The sequence below is a fragment of the Cheilinus undulatus genome, linkage group 10 (assembly GCF_018320785.1).
Source record: "Cheilinus undulatus linkage group 10, ASM1832078v1, whole genome shotgun sequence".
In the NCBI taxonomy this organism is placed as follows: Eukaryota; Metazoa; Chordata; class Actinopteri; order Labriformes; family Labridae; genus Cheilinus; species Cheilinus undulatus.
Genome location: NC_054874.1, coordinates 21674818 through 21699504, shown reverse-complemented (window position 1 = coordinate 21699504; position 24687 = coordinate 21674818). Strand labels below are relative to the sequence as shown.

General features: G+C 38.0%; 3 protein-coding genes across 3 annotated transcripts in view; 2 read left to right on the top strand and 1 right to left on the bottom strand.

The window, feature by feature from the left end:
- The first annotated feature begins 3237 nt into the window (after positions 1 to 3237).
- zdhhc15b (zinc finger DHHC-type palmitoyltransferase 15b) lies at positions 3238 to 11583 on the top strand. The gene is made up of 11 exons (XM_041798118.1): positions 3238 to 3372; positions 3793 to 3819; positions 3920 to 4014; positions 4111 to 4231; positions 4558 to 4627; positions 5455 to 5487; positions 5582 to 5702; positions 5878 to 6010; positions 6120 to 6246; positions 7084 to 7202; positions 9500 to 11583. Exons 1-11 carry the CDS (start codon positions 3255 to 3257, stop codon positions 9541 to 9543), a joined length of 1008 nt encoding a protein of 335 aa, XP_041654052.1. The 5' UTR covers positions 3238 to 3254; the 3' UTR covers positions 9544 to 11583.
- A 153-nt stretch (positions 11584 to 11736) lies between these two features.
- uprt (uracil phosphoribosyltransferase (FUR1) homolog (S. cerevisiae)) lies at positions 11737 to 23018 on the bottom strand. The gene is made up of 7 exons (XM_041798119.1): positions 22779 to 23018; positions 19705 to 19747; positions 19552 to 19621; positions 19282 to 19344; positions 15586 to 15747; positions 14447 to 14545; positions 11737 to 12127 (listed from the first exon to the last, which is right to left on the bottom strand). Exons 1-7 carry the CDS (start codon positions 23009 to 23011, stop codon positions 12021 to 12023), a joined length of 777 nt encoding a protein of 258 aa, XP_041654053.1. The 5' UTR covers positions 23012 to 23018; the 3' UTR covers positions 11737 to 12020.
- Positions 23019 to 23378: 360 nt separating this feature from the next.
- Positions 23379 to 24687, top strand: part of abcb7 (ATP-binding cassette, sub-family B (MDR/TAP), member 7) — a 40259-nt gene continuing 38950 nt past the window's right edge. Inside the window, exon 1 of the mRNA XM_041798117.1 lies at positions 23379 to 23553. Coding sequence (XP_041654051.1) covers positions 23404 to 23553 — 150 coding nt within the window. The 5' untranslated portion in view covers positions 23379 to 23403. The remainder of the gene's footprint in view (positions 23554 to 24687) is intronic.

Sequence of the window (24687 nt, the reverse complement as noted above, 5' to 3'; positions counted from 1 at the left end):
AACTTTAAACAAAGGGTGTTCACACTAGTCTTATCAGGTGTCTAATTGGATATATTGATGCTCAGACAAGACTTTCTCTTCTTTTATCCAGACTTTGATCAAACGGAGTCATGAAAACTACTAATGAGCATGTTAAACTAATATTTGATTTAAATCATAGTAATGTTCAAATGTGATGATCTTAATTGGTTAAAGGTGCGTTGTTAGCAGCCGAGATAATGTCTGGGGCTGCAAGGCTGCAGAATAGTAACTTGAAAGAAGTCTTACAGTGCCTCCTATTGGTGACAGCTGCAAAGTGCAGGTGTTTTTTTATGGGAATTGCATCATGATGTTTTTCAAACTCATTCCTGGTGATCACAGAAATTAACTACAGGTATATTTCTTGTTGAAAAGTGCCTCAAGCCTTGTGTAGTCCTAATATTCTGTATGCTCTCCTTGTCCTAAGGGTCAAATATGACCCAGCTTCACTTACCTCATGAAATAAAGCAACTAAATTTTAAACCAAATGTATTGCTTTGTATGCAGAAGTATTTGGCCACACCTGTTGATTATTGAATTAAAGTTTTTTGATCAGACCTCTTACCACAAGTGTATAAAATCAAGCACTTAGGCATGAATTGGTCTCTTGCTGGGCAACCAGAGCGGCTGGCAGCAAGAAAGATGCTACTCTTGTCCATATTGTGTACTTCTGTAGTCTAAAATGTAGCAGAAATGTACAGAATGAGCTTTGAAAATATATTTATATTAAAGGGAGAGGTTTTGTAAAAAGTGATATTGCTTGTCTTCTACAGTTTTTTTTACAGACCCTTAATATGTTTACAACATCAGAATAGGAATAGAATATAATGAATGAAAAACAAAAACAATATGAGCATTTGGTGGGTCTATTTTTTGGTCCTTCAACTAAACAGAGGTTATGTTTCTCTTTATTTGCCACTGTATGAACTTTATGGGTAATGGCAGAGACAACAGTGGAGCAAAATTGAAAATGGTTTCCTACTAGTTTTTATTTTTAAATCATCGGTTGAGCCATAAATGATGTGTGGTTGAGTTGTAGGTTACAAGTAACATTTACTTAGTTAGGTTAGTCCTGAATAATATGAACTAACACCAGCTGCAGTTTGTCTCAAGAAGGGTTAAAGAAACTGGTTTCTTTCATTTTCACTGTCACAACAGCAGATTCAGTTATGAATACTTTCATTTCTTACCATGAGGCTGAACAAGACCCAAATATACTTGAACTCCTTTACCTGAGGCAGAGACTCACTCCCCACAGATTTCCAGCAGAGAACCATGGCCTTGAATTTGGATGCTCTGACCCTCATCATGACTGCCTCGCATTGGCTGCTGTAGGTCCTAAATTGAGGACGTCTGCCGAAACAAGTCTGAAAAAGCAGAGAAGCAAAAGTCAAATTTCATAACTTAGTGACAAAAGAGTCTGGTAAGAAATGCTCTGAAATGGAGGTTGTGGGCACTGCCAATGGAAGAAGATAAAAATCCTAAAGTGCATGCAGAGCTAAGCAGCAGCTTAAGGTGACTGAAGTAACTTCTGAAGTTTGTCAGGATTGCTCTTTAATATTTTCTTAATGTTTGTTCAGTATCTTTTATTACATAATCCTTTGAATGTGATATGTATTATTTCTCTCGACTGTAAAGTTTTGCTCATGTTAACAGTTAGACAACTGTGAGTTAACAATCTGGTTCTTAATGCTGTGTAGAGTTTGTAAGCAGCTTGTTCTCTTATTTAGGTGCATAGGTGTTAATAACTCTGTTATCTGCATATATCTGAATGTGGAGCTCTGAGCAGATAATAACATCAAATATCCTCATGTAGATGAGCTGCTTTAAATTCAGATCTGGGATGAAAATGTATAGCTGATTATTTTCAAGGGTAATTTCACAAAAAGAAACTGCCGATAAAGTAAATCATTATGCAGATTAACAATGAGGGAGACTTCTGATCAACTTAACATTAATTCTGCACAGCTGTGGTTATGTGTATCGTCCCATGTTTTGCAGAATTCATCTCCAGTGCGCCATTCATCCATTCATTCCTGACTCCTGTCAAGCACATTGCAAAAGCAGCAGAGCAAGATAGAGGTGGTCACATATGGGTGAAAGAAGCTTCAACATATATATGCCGTCAGTGAGAGTGCCATGGAACCGTTCGGCCTCTCCCACTGAGAAAAACCTACACAAGCCTCGTCTTGTCTCTACTGGCCTCATGCCTGCCACTATTACAAGTTTTTAAACACTTTAAAGAGTACTTCCTTTTTCAGGGCAAATAATGATTTGCCATGGCAACGGCTATAATCAAAGACCTTTGAGCTATACTCAGTATAACATGGGGATGATACTAGGATGTTACAAAGCACTTTGAGGGACATTTGTAATAAATGCCATATTTTTGTAAGGATCAGACACTTTCATGACATGGTAAGACATCCAAACATCCAATCCAAATTTTGCTTTATTCTAATTAGAAATGTTTCCTCTTTTTGATGGCCAAGTGTTAAAGTGTTCAGGGCTGGTGGTATAATGGATACCGCAGAAGCCAAATGGTCATGTTTTATATAGCAGGTAATATTGCTACTTAAGTCAGTATTAAGTAACTTTGCTTTTACTTAAGTACAATACTACTTCCATCTCTCCCAATGTCCATTCAACAGTATTTAGCTTGAATGGGTTTGGTTTCTTGTATAAATACGACTTTGTCATCTTGGAATGAATAGATAAATAAATAAATACATAATATGTATTCATTTACTTTTATTTATTATTATTATTATTATTATTATCATTTATTTTTTATTATTATTATTTATTTTAATTTTATTTATTAACTTTTTTATTTATTACTTTATATTATAAAGTCTGTGCTGACCCCCCCCCCATGGGGGTAGTGAAATAGCAACAAACAACAGTTTTTTTACTTGCCCCCAAAAGAACTGATAGAAATTTAAGGATTATTTCAATTTCAAAGTCACACAGATTCTTGGGGTTGTGATGTTTGATATTTTGAAAAAGGGCTGTAGATTTCACATTAGAATAGGATTAGGAGTACCTTTGTGATAGTGGCATAGGGTTCAGTCAGCATTATTAATCATAAGCACGTTTATGAGTGTTGGCAGGTCAGACAACGACCAGGATGTGGTGTAGCTCTTGACGTGCGGTGAATCGCTCACCGATCTCACTGATGGGTAAATATCAGGACTGATAGTCGAGCGCAGATAACAACAGAGGTTAGATAGAATATGGCTCTCTCCAGAGGTTTGAGATGCTGTCAAAGGGTTTTCTCCTGGATACCTGTGCTTATAATAACCTCGGTGGTGTTGTGGTCGTACTACGCCTACGTCTTTGAGCTATGTCTTTGTAAGTATGCGAAACTGTCTCCGTTTGTTGTGATTTTGACCGTTTAACCGAAGACTTCGCAGATTGACGCACAGCAGTGTTTACAGAAATATCGTTACAGACCGAGAGGAAGCTAGCAAACTATGCGGATGTGGCCAAGGGTGTGTGCTTTTACTTAGATAACATAGGATTTCGATCTTAAAAGAGTGACATTTAATCCAGTTTAACGCTGCTATTTGGGAGAAGCAGTGTAAAGTTTGTATTTTGTTTAAGACTAGCCACTATTGTCCTTAGCAACAACCTGTCAATGTAGCTAATGCAGTTAGCCGTGAAATGTAGTTCCTCTTTTGAACATTAAGTAGTCTTACACTGTTTAGTACAAGTATATGTGTCCGCTACTAGACTTGTGTTTTAACCATGCTATATTTTCTTTCCCCTTAGTCACAATTACCAACACATTAGAAAAAGGTGAGCTATCCTGTCATGTTTGTGCTACAATAATTGTGTCCTATTAAACAACAAATTTTGTTCCAATGTTGTGAATTATTTTGTTTTGTGGTTTTTTTAGTGGCCTATCTCCTGGTGTTTCATGTGTGCTTTGTGATGTTCTCCTGGACATACTGGAAGTCCATTTTCACCCCTCCTGCAACACCATGCAAAAAGGTATTCTGATCTGTTGAGAAGGACAATATTAAACAAAATGTTTTCTATTTATTTGCCATTTATTACATTTTTCATTACATTATGTTGTTGTGCTAGTTTCAGCTTTCATACTCAGACAAGCAGAGATACGAGATGGAAGAGAGGCCAGATGCCCAGAAACAGATCCTGGTTGAGATTGCAAAGAAGCTGCCCATCGTTACTCGAGCTCAGTCTGGAGGTTAGTTCTTTAAATTTGACCATTTTTACATGTAAAAATGGGACTGATTCTCTTCTATCACATATCAGAACCCTACAGGAGTTATCAGGTAGTGACACTAGCCACAGTCCTTCATCTTGGATGTAATCTGCGTGTGTTGAAAGCAAGCAGGCAAGGGCAATTAGCTCTGTGTGTGTTCCTGAGCATCCCCATCTAGTGTAATCAGCCAATGTATCTCTTTCATTAGTGCTGATTGCTGAGAGTAAGTTCTAGGCTGCAGGAAGTACGTGAACGGGGAAGCTCAGCTCAAATGACGCTTATTCAACTGGCCATCCTCTTGTCTCTAGCTATCAGGTTCTGCGACCGCTGCCAGGTGCTGAAGCCTGACCGCTGTCACCACTGCTCGGTTTGTGAAACGTAAGTCACTCTTTCCTCCTCAATCCATTCATCTGGAGAGATTGCATTAGGCAAGGAGATATTTGTTGGCCAGGGACTGTTGTGATAATTAGAAGGTGTTGGTTTGTTGGCACACTACCTGGCAGAAATGTTATCCTTGTAATCAATCAGAGCAGAGGTTAACCAAAAGGGATCAGAATACACGGAAAGGGGGATGTTCTAATGTTTTGACTGTAAGACAATTAGGTTAAAATACCTTTTTAACCAACATACACACTTAATTCAGTTCCTTCATTCTCCCAAACCTTTACTACTGTATGGAAGTGTAAGGGAACACATGCAAATAAACATGGAACCAACTTTAATCTTTAAAAAAGCCATAAAAATCATAAATCTAGCCACTGGCAGAGCAAACAAGTGTGAGCTGGACCTGGTTGACCTCAAGACTGTGGGGATCATGTACAGGGTTAAAAATCAGGAAATGCCATATACCATTCAAAAGTATATCACATCTATACAACAAACAACAAATGGGTAACAGGAATAATTTTATTTGTATAGTTTATATTATCCAATTAATGACATGTATATCATTTTTATTTGCTGTTACAGTTTTCTTGCCTTGCTTGACATTTCTATCTTTTATATTTGAAAGTTTTGGCTTTGGATTTATTGATAAGGCTTCTTAAAATGACTAGACATGTTTTCCCTGACTTCCCAACATGTTAAAATAAGTATACAATTTTAAAAACAATGGGGGGGTAATAGTATAAAGAAATATGTTGTGTCAGCATACCTTAAACCATGTTAGATGAAATGTAGTTAAAAATGTTTGCTTCTTTTTAAAGCTGTGTCTTGAAGATGGACCATCACTGTCCCTGGTGAGTATTGACTTGTGGTATCCAGTAATTTACCCATTATAGAAAGGTTTAATCATTAGCTTTGTTCTGACACAAGGTTTTTTTTTTTCTTCAGGGTGAACAACTGCGTGGGATTTTCCAACTACAAGTTCTTCCTGCTCTTCCTCTCCTACTCCATGCTGTACTGTGTGTTTATAGCTGCAACAGTCTTTCAGTATTTCCTGAAATTCTGGAAGGTGAGAGGCATCAGTCTTAGTTGTCCTTCATGCTCAGCATCAGATAGACATATTTGAGTTTCACATTGTCATCACTACTGCAGTTCCACAACGACAGTGAAGTAAATATGTGCTGTGACCTTGTTAAAGCCCACCATTTTCTCAAGTTTCTTCTTCTCTTGTTTCTCTCTCCCAGGGGGACTTGCCAAATGGGCCTGCAAAGTTCCATGTCCTCTTCCTCATGTTTGTGGCGCTCATGTTCTTTGTGAGTCTCATGTTCCTCTTTGGCTACCACTGTTGGTTAGTGGCCAAAAACCGATCCACTTTAGGTGAGGATTTACATATTTTGAAAACCCCTTAGTGGCATTTGTAAAAGTAGATATGGAGGATTAAAGCTTGAGAACTTATTCTGACCCACAGTTGTTTATACTTTTCCAGAGGCCTTCTCAGCTCCAGTTTTTGTCAGCGGACCAGACAAAAATGGTTTTAATGTTGGCATACACAGAAACCTGCAGGAGGTATTTGGAGAGAATCGGAGACTGTGGTTCATTCCCGTCTTCACAAGGTGAGTATGATGCATTATCAGGGGATTTGCTCTCTTTTGCCTACTTATAATATATTTGAAATATGTGCTACTTTGAATTTAGCACTGTTAAAAATGCTTTACAATAGAGTGCTGCAGGAACGGAAACCCTGAAGTTATCTTCTTCCCAGTTCCTTCCAAAAGCACATTACCTACCTTATTACTTCTGGTATTTCAGAGAAGATATCTGTCTTCTTCAAACTTGAGCATTACTTTCTTGAAATTTCAGAGTCTGCCAAACAACATAAGTAAAAAGCTATCATTACTCCATATTTTACATTAACACAGACCTTGTTGCATAGATTTAATATCAATGCTACTAACATTCTGCATTGTCCATGTTCAAAATTGGTATTAAAGTTGTATGTCATAGAACAATCAGCAAATCCTTTAGGAAGATTTGGATGAGAGGCAGGGTGCACCCTGGACTGGTCCTTAGTCAATCCCAGGGCTGACATACAGAGACAAACAACTAGTCAGACTTACACCTACAGGCAATTTAGAGTACCAGTTAATCTTAGAAGCATGTCTTTGGACTGTGGGAGGAAGCCAGAGTTCCCAGAGAGAACAGAAAGACCCTCTCCAATGTGGGATTCATGCAAACAGTCTTTTTACGGTGAGGTGGCAGCGCTAACCACTGAAAAACTGTGCAGGATGGGCAAAAAAGGTCATATTTTTAATTTACTGGATGGGTGATTCAGAGTTACAATTAAACTGGTGTTTAGGAACAATGTATAAAATCAGAGATTGGATCAGAGGATTTGACAGTGTTCTGGTTGTGGTTCTTTAATTGGCTCCCCCTTTTTTTCTGCATTTCAGCCAAGGGAATGGTCACTACTTCCCCTTGAAGAATCAGAATTCTGAGTCTCAGAATCTCTTACTAGCTAATGAGGACATGTGGGAGGAGTCCGATGACTACTCTGAGGAAGTTAGTCTGGGTGAGTCACTTTTTTTGGTCACATTTGTTCTTTCACATTATCTTTTGTCAATGATATGAAAACTTTTAATGTTTCTGAGCAGTAGCAGGAGACTCATGGTGTCTAAGTTAAAGAACTTTAGCATTTAAAAAACATGGTCTGAACATGTAGTCCATGAAAATATAGATTTCAACCTTGGGCCTGTGGGTTAAATGGTCCAGGCAGAAAGCAGAATTTCAAATTACAGAGTGCTCTCTGGATTTTAAGGCAAATATTTATGCAAGTTTGACAATGTTAACATTATTTTAAAGCTACCTTTAAAAGAGCTGAATTCATGATTTAAAGAGATTTTTACATCAGTTACTATGTAAACAAAAACTCATTAACAAGTTGGACATCAACAGAGTAAAGTATATATTGCAAAATTTAGTAGTAAAGATTATCGTCTTGTGAGTACGTCCTAGTATGATTACCCATCTTAATATAACACAACCAGTCCTGCTTTTTTAAATAATGCATTACCATCCAGAATAGTACCACAAATATTTGTCTTCTCTAAGAGGTGTTACTGCTTACATTCAGAGTTACCAGATGCTGGTGTTTTTCACTTGGCCTATACTGATATATAAATGTAATTCAGACCTCAAACTTCAGTCTTTAAGGTAATGCATTGTATGAACCAAACTAAAATCAACCTAGCGGTCGATACAGCTCACAAACTGTCACCAATCATTTTATCAGGTATTCAGCTGCTCATTAAAGCAAATATTTAATCAGGTAATCACATGGTGGCAACCAGTGCATTTAGACATGTAAACAAAGTCAAACTGCACATAAGAAAGGGGACAGAGGATGATCAAAGTGACTTTGAATGTACTATGATTGTTGGTTGTCTGACTGGCTTTCGTGTTGTTAAAGGGATATTTTGGTATTTTTGAAGTTGGATTTTAAAAGGTACAAAGCCATAGTAGTGGTATCAGCCTCCAGAGATTTCAGTAAACGTTGCCCCTTTATATAGGCTTGTGGAAGCTAGGGTTTACACCGCTACAGACTGCTACTGCTGCTCTGTTGAGTTCTAGGTAAAAATTGACCAAAAACCAATGTTGTAAGCTATTTTGAAGCAATTTATTTTCACCCAGAAAGCCTCTGTGTTTGGCACCGTTTTGCAATGTGAGTGTCGACTATGTGATCAGCTGTTTGGGTTTGGGTTAAACAAAATCAGTATTCTCAGCTCAGTTTACCACTTCAACAACTTTCAGATTGTTTCATAAGGTTAACATATCGTGCTAACTTTAGCTTGTCTAGTTATCAGCCATTAGAAGAAGAGTAATGCAACAGCCGTAAACATACATGGATGACATCACCAACAAGCACTGTTAAAAATCCCTTAAATCACCTTTCTTCCCCATTCTAATGCTCAGTTTGAACTTCAGCAGATTGTTTTGATGTTGCCAGCAGTAAATGCATCGGTTACTGCCATGTAATTGGCTGATTCAGTACTAAACATGCAGTTGAACAGGCATAACTACATTAAGGGATCTGTGAGTGGGTAAGATAACTGTGCAGTTTTTCTCAGTTGGCTGCATTTAGTGTGTTTCTGTGCACTTATGCTGAAGCTGTACAGTTAAGAGGAAAAACATCTATTTACTGTCAACATCCTCTCAGTGCCTCTTCTTATACCCTTTTCTAAATCCTTCAAATTACATCAAAGTTGGTTCAGGTGAAATCAGCTTAAAATGCTTTCATTGCTGCATTTCTGCTTTTTAGTGTCTCTAACGCCAGGGTGGCATATGTATCAAATGCAGTTGATCTGGACTCACAAAATAATTATTTTTATTTATGATGTAGGTCCTGAAGTCACACAGCTGTGCAAAGACTCCAAAACAACACTATTATCTAAAAAAAATTCACATTCCTGTACCTGAAACAAGCAGTAAGAAAGACGATGTAGTGTCACCTTGGAAGAAAAAAGGCACAGAGACATGACTTCCAAAAATATACATAGAGAAAAAAAAACACATAACATCCATCAAATTATTCGATTTGCCTTCAAATGTGTGCGCATATTCATAGGTATGGAGGCTCCTTTTCACCTGTGTAATGATGCGCTGTGTTAAATTTTAATCTTGAGATAATGCTACCCCCTGGTGGTCACATGCAACATTACTTAAATTGATCTCAATCTGTTTTATTTGTTAAAAAAAATCTTAATTCTGTTTTTTGGTGTTTCATTTGTATTCATTTATATTTTGTTTCTATATCTCTTATATATCTTATTCACAGTAATTCAGGCTGACTTTTTTCACATTTTATTCCAGCTGAGGACCGAGACATCTCTGTACAGATGGAGGAGGACGAGTGATTTAATGTTAAGGATGAATTTTACTGGTACAGAGGATGTAAATGAAAATCACACACTGCGCACCACAGGGCAGATGCATTCCAAATCGTCCTTTACTGACACTGGAGACAAAAAAAAAAAAAAAAAAAAACGTGAAAGGGGGCCAAAAGTGTGGATTTGAAATCTGCATTTGGATTGTCATTGCCACTCAGATGGGTGTTTTACATAATGACAGCCAGTAGCATCATCTCTCCTCTCCAGGACGACAGCTTCAGTTTGATTTGGAAAAGAAAAAAGAAAAAAAAAACATGACTATATTACCTCGGGAAAAAGGTGACTGCTGTTTAACAAGAACTGTATATTTCCCTGTGGATGCTCATCTCAAGGCCCTGGCCTCTCTGTGAATTACCGTTACTCTGGAAGCTTAGGTCTGGTTCTGTACTTTTGTAAATGTTCTGTTTGAGGGTCGGGCTCCGAGTTTACAGCGTCACACTTCAGTTTTGTCCACATCGGGTGACATCTAATTCTAACACCCAGAATGCTCCAGGGATCTATTGTAGTGACTCAGTGCTCTTGCAGAACATAAATATGAGATTTTTGTTTACTTTTATTCTACAAACATATTGGAATACCCAACTGAACCTGCGCGCCTTATTGATATATATTTATTCTAGTGTTTTGGGAGTGTATTTCTCCTGAGAATGTATCTGAGATCCTGCTTGTAATTAGACCGTGCCAACATATGTGGCAACTACGTATTTATAACTTTCACATATTATGCTTTAATCAACAATAATATTGGGTGAAAATGCCATCATCAATGTCTTATAAGATGGGTGACAGCAATGAAAAAAAACAAATATAAGAGTGTTGCTCTGGTTTGCAGCTGCAGCTCAATGTGTTTGGAAAAGTAAAAACTAGATTTTTAACTGTGACATAGAAAAATGCAGCTCTTCCCAATTAAACTTGAACTTGCACTGCCTACAGCTTGATTAAAAGCCTAGCTCATTTACAAGTGCAATGGTTGAGTGCTCCTGTGAAGGCAGGTGGCTATGAAGACAGGCAGCCCATCCAATCCTGTGACAGCCACAGATACAAGATTGTTTAAAAAAGTATTTCTTCAACACATTTATCACAAAAATGTTTGAAAATAATAAAAACGAAGCCTAACTTTGTTTAAATGACATTTTTGTGTCATTTCTTGAATAAGTTCCATATCATTCATTCAATGGCTACAGTGAAGATTTTTCAAAATGCAGTAATAACTTTCAGTGTCTGGGGTGCAAGTGCAAGATCATACTGTGATATTTTTAGAAGAATAACTTCTCATGATCTTTTTCCCTACCATATCAAGCATCCTCAGTACACTGACATGTGTGTGGATGTAAAATAACGGGAAAACGTGAGATTAGCTTTCTTGTGAGAAGAGATCTAGGGTGTTATCTGTTTTTTTCATGCTGATGACTGTACATATATGATGTAAACTGATCTTCATCCGCTGGCTGGTGCAGTTCAGCTGTCCTTTGTAATATGATGCTCAAAATATTTACTACATATGTTCATGTTTTTAGAGATTTTTCTGTTTTGGTTCATGGATTTATGTATTTAGCCAGTGTACACCATGTTATTCAGTACAAGTGAAATGTTGGGCCTTCAGGCATCAAACCTTGATGCTGTTTGATCTCGACACTTTTTACTTGCTTCCTCTTATCTTTTTTTTTCTATGTTGGGTAAGCCAAACTGAATGCTGCTCATGCCTGACAAATCCATAACAAATATGTCACTTATTAGTTAAAAGTGTATGGTATGTGAGGTATGATTCTGTGTTTGAAAGCCTGTTTAAAATGTTTGGTAAAGATGTGGATGTTGAGTGTTTAATGTAGTCTGGTGTCTGTTTATTGTTACAATGTTCAGCTTTTATCCTGTGTATTTTGTTTACTGATTCTTAACAGCTGCAGGCAGTGTCTGTATATTTTGCTCCATCAAGTGACACTTGAAAAAACTATTAAAGTAATGCACACTTATCAAATAGAAGGTTATTTATAAGATGAAAAGGTGACAATTTATCCACAGGTTACAGACAGGAGTTAACATTTTTTCAGCAAACACAGTATAGCCCTTTTGGGCTGTCTTTGGAGGCTGTAATCTTATCTCTTCCCTTCTTCAAAACCTCTGAACCATTGAAGTACTGACACCATTTTTTTCAGTCTGTTAACAAATATAAATTTTTTATTTCCCACTTTTTGTTGTAACATGCAAAATAAAACAATCCAAGTTGAACCTTTTATACTGTTCAGCGCATTTCTCTTTTGAGCATGAGTATACACAGCATAACACAGGTAAATAAATACAATCCATCAGATTAATCAGTTTAGGTACTTTGAAGATGAAGTAGCAGTATTTGGCACAACAAGGAGAACATGAGATAAATTTAAATAACACAAAGAAAAAAACCTCAAAAGCAAATTGCAGATCATGTCCTTCAGGTTGTCGTCAGTTTAGTCGGTGCCAAAGTATCTCTGTCCAAAATGTGTCGGAGCAACCGGATGAACCTCTGTGGTCAGGATGGTGATGTCTGGGAACTCCTGGATTATAGAATTGGCCCCTAGAAGATAATAAAATGTTGACTTTTAAAGACAGGTTAGCTTACTGAGGATTTTTGCAGCTTTAAACAAGAAAAAATATGGTTGATTATCAGCAAAACAAACTATAGATTTCCATAGTTAGGAGTTAGGAAAATCTGGTCCCAGAAAAATAATGATTCTGTATTTTGAAACACACACAGATATTCTTCCTGTCAGCCTAAACTGCCTAACAGCTCTCGAAGCTGACAAGGTGCATTCAGGATGTTTGAAGCATAGTTCAAGACATTCCTTTCTGAGCATGCAAGTTATACACAGCAAAATGATTTGCCACCACAAACACTAACAGATCTCATTGTTACCAATTTGCAAATGTCAGCCTTTTAGAAAGATCCAAAACAGAGGAAATTAATATTCCCCATGCATTTCAAAGACAGTTTACAACCAGTGCACAAACATGCACACAAAATCATAATAGATGGTTTACTAATTACTTGGGCAAGTTTGCATACAAACAATGGCATTTACATTTTTGGATTTTTTACGAGAGAGATGCTGAATTTAAGTCACCGTTCTCAAAAAAACAGAAGGATTCATAATCTAAAGACTACTAAAGAGCCTTTTATATTTGGTTAAAACAGAGCCGTCACATTTTCATATTTATTGTTTGGAAATTTGGAACTCATTAGAAGTGTGTTTCATTTAGGGGCTTAATTTTTCAGAGGGCTTATTTGAAAACATGTCACTGCTGCATGTCCACAGCCGTCCCATTTTGAAGATTTCTTCAAATGCCGCCAAAACTGTGCCCTCCTCTACTCATCCAACAATAGAACAGTCAAATAATCAAATGCATCCTTCATGGCTCAAGAGCTACCCCAAGAGCTACTGCATAGAAAATTCAAAACTAGCTGGTAGCCTGAAGAGGCCAAATAATACACCTTAATGGTTGTACTTGGTTTTAAGTTGATTAGATCTCAACTAGCAATTGTGTTAAAAAATAGAAGGGGTGTTGAAAGCTTTGAATGATAGGTTAAAAACCCTCTGAGACCCAAGCTATTTTTTACCATTATGTCTCACCTGAACTTTTTGTCTTAAAAATTGAGTAAAACATCAACCTTCTGGTTCACAGTCAAGCTCTAAACATCCTTCTTTTAAGAACAACCTGGGCTTTAAGAACATGTGTGCTGCAGTGATGTCATTTGAATGTTTAAAAAGTTATGGGACTATAAAGACAGAGGAAAAAATAAATGGAAACTGAAAATCAATGATTTTTATGTAGTAGAGTGAGCAATAATGATTTTTTTTGCACACATATTTACAAAAAATGGTCCTTGCGCTTTTTGGAATTAGCTTCGTTTGAGTCATTATTCAAAGTAATACCTGTCTGCAGTGACACAGAGAGCCACATCACATCCTCCATTCGTTTTTTCCCATCGTATATATTTCTCTTACAATCACTAACTAATGTTGTACAGTAGGTGGTTCAGATTTGTACCAATTTCTTGTATCTTATCCAGGTTAAAGTGTTTAAGCATGCTCAGTTTAGCAAAGTAGGATGTGACGACGGAACAACCTGCCATTGGTTTTCACAGCCTGTCACAATGCATTATGGGTAACATTATCGTTGCTAATGCTAAAGCTAGAGGCAGGAATGATTAAAAAAAAGGGTTAAAAAACAGATAAAAGGATGTTTAATGTCAGAGATGCTAGTGAGGATTTAATCTTTAAATGCTCAAGAAAGTCACACAAGCTCCAGGCTCACTAGAAAAGCCTTCTTTAAAGCTACAGAGTTGTGGGTAGCATTAATAAAACGGCAAAATGGGGGGCTTACAGAGGCCAAAAAGAGGCTACGATTTATGGTTCAAGAGTTACTGAAATTTATACAACCTATGTTACTTTTGTATACGACAACATTAGTCTCAGAGGTTTAGGTTACGTGACACTGGCCACTGAGATTACTAGGCTACCTGCACAGAGCTTAAAACCACCACCAAGGACTGGAGGTGCAAATGGGGAATGCCCCTTTAGACTAGACCCTTTGATTTTATGATGGCCTGAGCAGTTGAACTAAGACTGTTAGAAAAGCCAAAGGATTAAAGGACACTTACAAATGCTTCTGTGGCAACTATGCTTACAATCATGTTTGCTGCTTTATTCATTCATTGCACATTCTTTTATTCAATAGAGCAGCACTGTGGTTGCCAGCAGCGTTTTTGTACGATGCAGCAGGAGTAGGAGTTGGGTGGAGACAGAGAATACAGACTAAGTGTGTGATCATGTGGGTTAACAAAGGAAAATGGGTGATGAGCTGTGTCGTCAGCGATCTGGCTGTGGTGACATACCATGAGGCGTGGAGAAGAGGCTGAGGAGGATGATATGTCTGGGCTGGACTCCATGCTCTATCAGCACCCTCACTGCCTCTATCACAGTGTTCCCTGTACCTGCAGACACACAACATTAAACATTGACTCACATTTTGTGCTTGATATTTTATAAGGTTGTTTCTTAGTAAAAGGCTTATAAATTGACAACTGCATATTTCTAATACATCATGCTAGCATGTGAAAAAGGTACTGAGCTGCTGATTGATCTGCCCGTCAGTCTGGGTCCATGACAAGCTTCAATTTCTGACCCTTTTAGGACACATTAGTGTAGCCATATGATCCATCATCCTGACATCATAAATCATACCTTCAGCCTTGCTCTGACGCCATCATATTTCTTCAAAAACAGACTATGAAAATGCTTCTTTGTCACTTTGTCACATTAAGATTCTATTTTTGTTGTCCCTAATTATGCTATTCAGCAGCATGGTGGCCATCTCCCAGGCAGTGTATAATTTCCCCCATGAGTGCTATAATTATCAAAACAGTGTGAATGGGCTGCTCTGATGTGGAAATGTGGACTTGGTGCTGAAGGTCAGCTCAAGGGAGATTTCTCAGAATGAATAAATACATGAAATGGATCTTACATTTGCACAAAAATACACATCTCTTGACATTTTCAGACTACTGAGGGTGGCACACCGGTGTCTTCACTGAAAAAATCTCAAGTGGCAAAATCCAGGGTTAAAAATAAACTCAATGCAAAAGTTTAAAAAACTGCAGTTCTTCTGATGTCCTCTAGTGTTAAAATGCCCATTTTTAATCACAGCAATGGTGTGAGTTTTTGTCTTATACGTACAAACTGTACAAGGGTAGAATCTTTTTTTGTTTTTATAACTTGTCCATTTTGGTTGTTTGTTTGGTTTGTATATTACATCTCACAAGTGGCATGGCTTGATATGACTGCAAGCTAGCGTGTGGCAGCTGTTTGTCATGGGCTACAGGTGAACCTCAGCTCCAGCTCTTTGCTTGAAAGTTGACCAAAAGTTAGTTTGAGACAGCGTGGCAACCACCATGGATGGGCTTCCAAAGATGGCTTTAGTAACCCAAAGGGTGATGTCAATTAGACTTCGTCAGTCTATGGGTAAACTACTTACTGAGAATGGGGTACATGAGCAGCACTTTTCTCCTATACACGTCTGGAGGGAATTTGGCATAGTACACCTTAGCTTTCTGTGTCTCCTCATCACTTTGGATGAGGATCTTGCCGATTCGGATGGAGCGGCAGCAATCCCGGAGACCCTGCTCCATGGCCTCACCTGGGGGGAGATACATAAAAAACAGCTGGAATTAAAATGTTGTTTATTTAGTGGGCAAGCTGTGATGCTTCCAGCTGGAGCCTCTTTTTGGCATTCCTCTGTTTTTGATTTCCCTGCACTGAACAAACTAGTAGAAAATTGCCAGCTGTTTTGCAAATTCCACTCACTTCTCAGACACATACAATGGCCCTCATTAACATTGGGTTGATGCTGAAACAGCCAGTTATATTTTGCAATCATGAAGAAACAGCTGGGCTTGGAGTCAATTTCTTTCATCACTTAAGTCTCTTAAGATGACTGCATCTTTTCTCCAACGGACTGAACATAATAAATGACTTTCTGGGTAATGCTTTTCTATTTTTTATTTTAATTTTTTAACTTATTATCTATTTCTGGTCCCAAAGCACAGAGAAATCCACAGATTTCAATGATCTGATATCATGTTTTTCATGTCAGTGCTTTTCAATTAAAATGGCAAGTAATATTTTCTCTCTTTTTTTTATAAAATAGAGTTGCCAAAAGTGTAGTCATTTGAAAACCCTTTCTTTGAAGCTCAGAGGCTACATCAAGCATTTTTCATAGTGGATTTACAGTGCATTCATAAAGTATTCAGACTACTTTCACTTTTTTCAATTTTTTTATTGTTGCAGCCTGATGATACAGTAGAAAAAAAAAACTTTTTTGATCTCATCACTCAATACTCAGTACTCCGTTATGACAATGTGAAAACAGAATTTAGACATTTTTGCAAATTTATTAAAGAAAAAAAAAAAAAAAACAAATTGACATAGGTTTTCAGACTTTTTGCAACAACACTCAAAATTTAGCTAAGTTGCCTCTCATTTCTCTCAGTCGTTTCTGAGATGTTTCTACACTTTGACTGGAGTCCACCTGTGGTGAATTTAACTGATCTGACATGATTTGGAAAGGCACAAACCTTTCTATAGAAGGCTTCACTACTAACATTGCATATCAGAGCAAAACTCAAGTCTTGAGGTCAAAAGATCTTGTCTCTGAGCTCAGAAACAGGATTGTTGCAAGGCGCAGATCTGAGAAGGCTACACAAAAATTCTGCTACTCTTAAGATTCGCATGAGCAACTTGGACTCAATAATTCTCAGTTGGAAGAAGTTTGGTGCAACCAGGAATCTTCCAAGAGCTGGTCATCTGGACAAACAGAGCAATAGAAGGCTTTAGAAGCGGAAAAGCCTCCTGGTTTTCACATGAAGTATTTTCCAAACTTCAAATCTGCTTTCATGTGTATGCAATGACCTGAGGTTTTCTTCAAGTCACAGCTTTGTCCCAACTCCACACATGATCTCTGGAGCTCAGTCAGAGTGACCATCAGGTTCTTGTCACCTCTCTTACTAAAGCCGAATGTACACTGTGCGATTTTCCTGCGATTCAGCCATATTTAAAGTCGCACCACTCACTGTGAAGTCGGGCCGACTTTCAGTCGTATTGGGCATCGTTTGTCGTGCTGTGTACGGGGGGGACGACAACCGACCACGGCCTGACGACCTGCTCCCGACTGGTTGGGATGATTTCTGGCATGTTTGATATTTTGGTTGTATGACTTCAGACACTTCACAGTGAGAGCAGAGAGCAGCAGTAAAGATAGAGGGGGAGAGAGAGCATATGACTGGAGACACTTCACCCTGAGTGTGTGAGACTTTTAAAAAAGGAAACGCCGCTTATTTCTGTCACAATCTGTCCCGACTTCAGTTGCACAGTGTGAGCACTCAGGTCGTGCACGACCATCGGATTGCACAGTGCGAGCACACAACTCGTGCGGGATGGTCGGCTTGAAATCGCACAGTGTATACCCAGCTTAAGGCCCGTCTCCCTCCATTACCCAGTCTGTCCAGATGACCATCTCTTAAAGGGTCTTGGTCGTGCCAAACTTTCTCTATTTGAGAATTATGGAGGTCACTGTGCTCTTAAAAAACCGTCAGTGCAAAAGAATAATTTTTTCCAGCCTTTCCCAGATCTGTGCCTTGCAACAATCCTGTCTCTGAGCTCTGTAGGAAGATCCTTTGACCTCATGGCTTGGTTTTTGCTCTGATACATTGTTAGTAGTGAGGCCTTCTATAGAGAGGTGAGTACCTTTCTAAATCATGTCAAATCAATTAAATTCACCACAGGTGGACTCCAATAAAGGTGTAGAAACACCTCAGCAATGACTGAGAGAAATGAGAAGCATATCAGCTTAATATCAAATGATCTGCAAAGGATCTGAATACTAATGCCTATTTGGTATTTCAGTTTTTGATTTTTCATAAATTTGCAAAAAATTCTAAAATTCTGTTTTCACATTGTCATGATGGGGTACTGAGTGTAGTTTAATGAGAACAAAAACATTTCTTTTACTGTAACATCAGGCTGAAACATAAGACAACGTAAGAAGTGAAGAGGGTCTGAATACTTCACGAATGTGCTGTATGTACCCTAACAGAGCTTCAGTACTATAGTAATGACCACAACAAGTAACCTAAATATAAATCAAATCCTTTTAGTCTTAAACTGAAAGGGAAAAATACCTAGATAGTTCCAAAATACTTGGACCTTAATCACTGCAGTTTGCCACTATGTCAAACAAAACCTTGTTTCATGCACTGTTTAGCACTACAATGGTATTTTAGTGTTAATTTTTGCAGTATCCCTTTGGTTTAGGTTATACTGAATATCGTGATAAAAACAATTTCCTTTTTTTTAATTTCAAAGAGAAATAAACCTGTTATGCTGTTAAATGTTTACTCTGGTGAGAAATGTTGACAGAAACGCTCACAAAAATCAATGAAGTTCCTTGGAAATATTGAACATAAACTGAACTTTGTGCTTAAGTCCACACAGCCAGCTTTTCTGCAAACATGCACAACACAAAATAAAACGAGCAAAGTGCTTTGAAAATTCACTTCAACAAAATATCAATAACTGGGGCCTCTGTATCCAGTGATTTCACTAAAAATACTGCAGAGAATAACTTCCATTCAAGGAAAACATTACTAACTGTCTTTACCTAAACACAAATGTAAAATACACCAACTATGCAGTGAATCTCTGCATCCTTTAATTCTACAACAAACTGCAGATTTAAAAGTATGGTTTTGTAGGGATGCTGATTTAGTCAGATAGTATAAAGAGTAGCTTTAGTGAGGGTCATATACTGTTGGGTTTAGTTGTCTTTAAGATTCAGTATTAGGAATATTATGTCCTTTTTAAACTTAATTTCCAATGGGATGCCTTCTTATAAAATGTTTATCAAAGCACTGGACTGTATCAGCCTCCAAAGTAACATTAATCCCCATTACATTTAAATGATCGTTCAAATTCAACTCGCAAAAAAATGTTGCAAAAGAGTGTAAGATCAGGAGCTTACAATAGTCTGGCCTGATGAATTTGTGCAGAACAGAATGTACTGTACTGTACAAGTGCACAGTCTGCAGAACTCACATATGCATGGAAGATATAATACACGTACTGACAAAGGCAAAGACTCTAATTTGGTAGGTGAGCCACGGAGGGTTTAACTTACCACTCCTCATTATGCTGACTCCACAGTTGCCTCTTTCAAACTTGACACCTTCATACTTGTACCCTGAGGGGAAAAACGAAATGGGAACATTGACAAATGTAGCTGCTGGGAACAAGCCCACTCAGTCACACATGCTGGAGGAAAAACAATAGATGGGATCCCTGTACAGAGCTTATTTTAATGTCACATCATTAAATGTGGTTATCTATATCCAGTGAAATCATGGAGAAAGGATTTAGGGGGGTTCTTGTTTCAGAAACAGATCCCTACCTGTTGGCGTGGTCACAGTGCACTCTGAATATGGAAGCTGATTCAAACCCTCTTCTACGACGAGTCTGATCTGTTGTTGGAGAAAGATAAAACTTAAAACTCAGAGATTTTAAACACAAAAGCAGTGGAGGCAGTATTTCATCATAGTCTTACCAGTCGATCAGCACAAAACACAAAGTCTCCTCTGCTGGTTGTCCTGAAAATGATAAAATAAATAAAGTTTTGATTTTAAAGCTCAGACTTGGTTTTTCACTTGACATGCTTTAAATCCACTCTTTGTCTCCAATCAGAAGCAGTCTTAAGAGCAGCAAAAATTTTCAGCCTCAATGAAAAATTAGAAATTTTTATTTTGGTCTCTATAGCTCATTCCCCTTTTGTTACATCCAAAACAGCAGCAATATGTAGGACTATGGTTTGGAGCACTTTGGCATTCACAGAGGGTCTTGAAGTGGAACTATACTGGCTTAAAAAACATTGTTCTGTTACCATCCCTCTGAAACAACATGCATTTGTTGACAAACAGTTGGTAATGAAGTTGGCAAAAACGTGAGAAGCTAAAGAACCATGACTACTGAAAAGGTACAGCATATTAATACCCAAAGTTGCTCAAATATGACTCTGCTAGCATTCACAGCCAGTAATTTGCATGGGGAGTGTGTGAATGTGTATTTAACTATTGCCATGACATCTACACTCCATCTATGGCTAAACTGCTACATTGTAGAGGTTTTATGACATGCTGGCTGAAATAGTTTTCAACAAGGAAAGAGAAAACTTTTCGCGTAAGATGGATTTATTCATGCCTGACACATAACTGAGGTTAGACGACTCTGCATCAGGGGCCCGTTTCAAGAAGAAGAACAAACTCTGTGCCTAACCCTGAACTCTGAGCTGATCAACACTCATGAGACTCTATGAGATTTTTGTTTCAGAACAGCAGATTTGCATTTGTTCCATCTATTCTGAGTAGGTACACTGAGTTTTGTGTATCATCAATTAAAAACTTTCCTCAATGGAGCCCCGATACAATGACTCATTATGGCAACATGGGGCAACAAGAAGTCCACATACTTCACCCTCTCAAACAAAAAATCCTCATGAAGCCAAACAGTGAGTATGGACATGTTTTTACAAAAATTTCACTGCTTCAGTAGCAAAGTAGAGTAGCCTAGGATGGAGTATACAGGCCATATTAAAGAAAAAAAAAAGATATTTAGAGATAAAAGTTGTAATAATAAAAATTAAAGTCACACATTAGGAAAATAAAGTCTAATATTTCTGAGATTAAAATAGTACAAGATTCAAGTGATAAATTCCGAAAGTTTCAATTTTAGTCTATTGTTTGATGTGGTTTTATAAACTGTGCTATGTTAGTCCTAAACATCATATATGTAGGCTATTAGCTAGGCCTATAGGCCTATGTAGGCAGTTGCTTTAAAATACAGTAATGTTTAATATTAACTACACACACGCTAACAGTACAATATTCACTACATCAGGGGTGTCCAAACTATGGCCCGGGGGCAAAATGAGGCCCTTGGCCCATTTTTAATTGGCCCACAGCAAATTCTAAAACATCAATGAAAAATGGCTCACATTACATGAAACTTGAGCTGTTCTGTAGTGTGTAGTTCATCTGTGTTTTCCTATTGACAAATGAGTATAGTTTTGTGTGACCTTGGGGGCTCGTCTGGGAAGGCAACACAAAACTACATTTGTCTGTCAATTAGAAAACAGAAAAAAATATAATTTGTGAAGATAGTATGAATTTATTTGGATTAGTGTATGTTTTACTTTAAGCACAAGGCAAGGCTACTGTGCTAATTTTGTAAACAAACATTCTGACACAACATTTTATGAATGTACTTTTTTCGTACATCAGCATATCAAATCACTTAGTGCATCTTACCTAAATTGGACTGGACTGACTTACTTTGATGTCATAAAGGGGAGATAAATGAAAGTAGCCCCAGCACCCTTGAAATTTTCTGCATATGGCCTTCGGCAGAAAAATTTTGGACACCCCTGCACTACGTCATCAATATGGCATTCACTGAGTGTCCATACCAACTTCAATTTGCCAGTAGTAAACTGCATTTGAGTATACTTCTCAGTATGAACGCATTTTGAACACTTGCACACCCATATGAATATACATTTTTTGGTACATGGGATTTGGAAAAGACTATTGTTTTGTTAACATGCATGTGTGGAATTGATTGGAATTGTTTACATCAGAATAAGGTGAAAAAAGGTTGCTACACAAACTCACTTATGAAGATGTTAATAAATAAAGCATTACTTTAATTATGCATTATCCAAATTTACATACTAAAGGGCTAAGGAAAATGTGTTTTTCAAATATTCACATTCACATTTATTCCCTTCTCATCTTCTGTCCTTCCATAAATCTCCAGTGAGGAACCTTCAGTTTGTGGTGACCTTGGTGCCCCCATTGGACTCTGCAGAGCTTGTTGAATTTGTGTTAAAATAATGTTTTTTTCTTTCTCTCTATTTTTTCAAAAAACAAAAATGTCATTCTGTTTTCATTAACAGCAAATTAAATCACTGATGAAAACCTCTGCAATGAGAAATATAAAAAGAAGACTGAATTTGCAATGTGAAATTAATCACCTAATCTGACACCTACCCCAGATAGAGATAACACATCGTGCAGACGTCTTACTCAAATGTCCCCAAAATTCAGCCTATTCTGTATTATGTTAAACTCTGGAAATCTGCTGGAGACTTAAATATAGTACTGTAGATCAGAGGGGTGTCTGGCATCTGTAAACGTGTGAGTTTGGGATTGAATAGGCGAGATTGGATCAGCTTTGTACCCTGATTGATAAATCAATACCAATTTTTCAAAAGGTCAGCTTCAGTTATTAGATATCTAATACAGATCAGACTCCTGCATCACCACTTTAAACAAACTTAAAGACATGGAGATGATACAAAACATGTGTCACACATATTGACACATGGTTTCCCATATACACGTGAGACTAGAGTGAACATAAGTTTAACTATTACACAGTTCTAATGTGGTCTTTACAAGATAGAGGGTGCCTAGAAATTGAGTAATACCATCACAATAATTTCTGTGGTTGTTTGTGATTGCTTGAAATGCCAAACAACAGTGCCCCAGCCTGGATGTATTAGCATATTTTGGGTAGTGATTTGTTAAAAGGGATTCAAGCAAATATTAAAGAGTAGGGACTCACTTGTCTCTGATTATGGTCTGTAATTCTCGGATCTGGTCATTCAGGGGGAGCAGTTTGAGCTGAGGAAGTCCAAGGTTATCCTGACTGTCAGGCTGTATGCTGGCATCAGAGGCTTCAGAGTTGGACAGCACTGCGGGCACACTGCTGCTGCTGCTGTTTGCAAACCGTACTTGCTTCATTGGGTGTTCCTGGCCACTGTTGATATTGTTCAGTTGCTGGTTGTGGCAAGGCATCCTGAGTACGAGATGGAGGTGTTTTTCTCCTAAAAAACTGTGCTACAGCCAGATGGCGTTTCTTGACCGAGCGACCCACTTACTGCCTGTTTGCCCGCTGCCTGACAAAGAAAGCAACGTGTTCTTCCTTTAGCCTCGCCAGCTGCTTTCAAGTAAAATCATCCGCTTTACGCAACAACCGTACGCAGACTGCCTGTTACGACGTTATGACTAACCGCCATACAGTAAATGTCGTCGTTTATAAATCGTACTCACAGTTGGTAGTGCCAGGGAAGTGCTAACAACAAGTAAAGCCGTTTGCTCCCTAGCTTCGTGACACTGACAACGTTGCCGTAGACCGGATGTGACGTATTTCCCGGCGTGTTGACTAACCGCGGTCCTCCTTCGTCAACATGGCGCCGATGTTGGTACCGCTGAAATGCGGCTTTCACTTTCAAAAACGAAAATTAGCGCTTCTTTTTCGACAGACGAGCTCGTATCATATTTGGAATACAAGACGAAGTGAAAATGGGACGGAACATAAACGCCAAAGTTCATACCTGGTGAGTTTGAGACTTGGTTAGCTAGAGAGGGCACTGTGTTTTTGATGTGACAGTCACCAGGCAAGGACAGAGATGGAAACTGGTGCTAACTCACTGTAACTCTCATGGAAGTTGTTTTATTGAATATTTGTTTCTAATAAAGTGGTCAATGTCATGCCGATATATTAGTCAAGAAGCTGTCTAACGTCCAGCGACAACTAGCCTACGTGCTAATCTAGTATTAACTTGTAGCTGTCATTAGTTGCGTTATGACATTAAAACATGAGCTGTAGTGACCACTGTTTGACTGTATGCAAAGTAACCAGCTTAGAGCTCAGCAATAAACACAACCCGTCATTTATAACCATGATATTGCTGTAAACTGACAGTAGCCTCAGTCACATGGTCTATATGACGCCTGAAAGCAGTCAGTAAAAGTTAGATAAGGCTGTTAGCTTGTCCCACCCTAGTGACTTAAAGTAACAGCTGACGCAACTGCCATTATATGTGGACTTCTGTTTTTTTATCTTTTACATTTTTCCTCAATTTATCAACTTTTCAAGAAACACCCAGGTTGCCATTTTCAGGTGGTTAAGAGTGATGTGGCAGTACTGCCACAAGCCCCACCTGTTTTAAGTATATGCTCTAATATGATCTGGAAACACAAACGTTTTAATTTTTATCTTTTATGGTCAGTTTCCAGCCTAGAGGTGTTTTTATCATTTCATCCATATTAGGAGCAGATATGCCCAAACTTGTGCCACATTGTTAAACATGTGTTCTTTAACTCTCAAAATATAGGCTACCTTCACTTAAAATTTGATATTTTATTCTTACGATTTTCATGTGAAATATTGTCAAATGTCTCTTGATGAAAAGAAACTAAGCAATGATGTTTATACAGGATTAGTTGATAAACCTCTAGCATTTCCACCCACCAATACCACTAGTACACTATAAGAGCATAAATGTTGGTGCAACAAAAATGTATCTGCCACCCTAAAATGTCTGGCCTTGTCAGCACTATTTGTCTGTATAGTTGATTGTAACTTCATTAACACTGACAGTACTTATCAAGTTTTTTTTCCACAAGGTCAGAGCATTTTGTTTGAGTGTTTAGCATTGAGCCTTTAGGGTTTCTGAACAGTTAAACAG

Bases quoted from the DNA above. Each gene is read 5' to 3' on its own strand.
- zdhhc15b (XM_041798118.1), top strand. From the start codon at position 3,255: ATGGCTCTCTCCAGAGGTTTGAGATGCTGTCAAAGGGTTTTCTCCTGG. The intron at 4,232-4,557 runs GTTAGTTCTTTA...TCTTGTCTCTAG, and splicing joins TACTCGAGCTCAGTCTGGAG to CTATCAGGTTCTGCGACCGC. The intron at 6,011-6,119 runs GTGAGGATTTAC...ATACTTTTCCAG, and splicing joins CAAAAACCGATCCACTTTAG to AGGCCTTCTCAGCTCCAGTT.
- uprt (XM_041798119.1), bottom strand. From the start codon at position 23,011: ATGCCTTGCCACAACCAGCAACTGAACAATATCAACAGTGGCCAGGAA. The intron at 19,748-22,778 runs GTGAGTCCCTAC...TATCATTTTCAG, and splicing joins CAGACCATAATCAGAGACAA to GACAACCAGCAGAGGAGACT. The intron at 19,622-19,704 runs GTAAGACTATGA...CTCCAACAACAG, and splicing joins TGTTTTGTGCTGATCGACTG to ATCAGACTCGTCGTAGAAGA.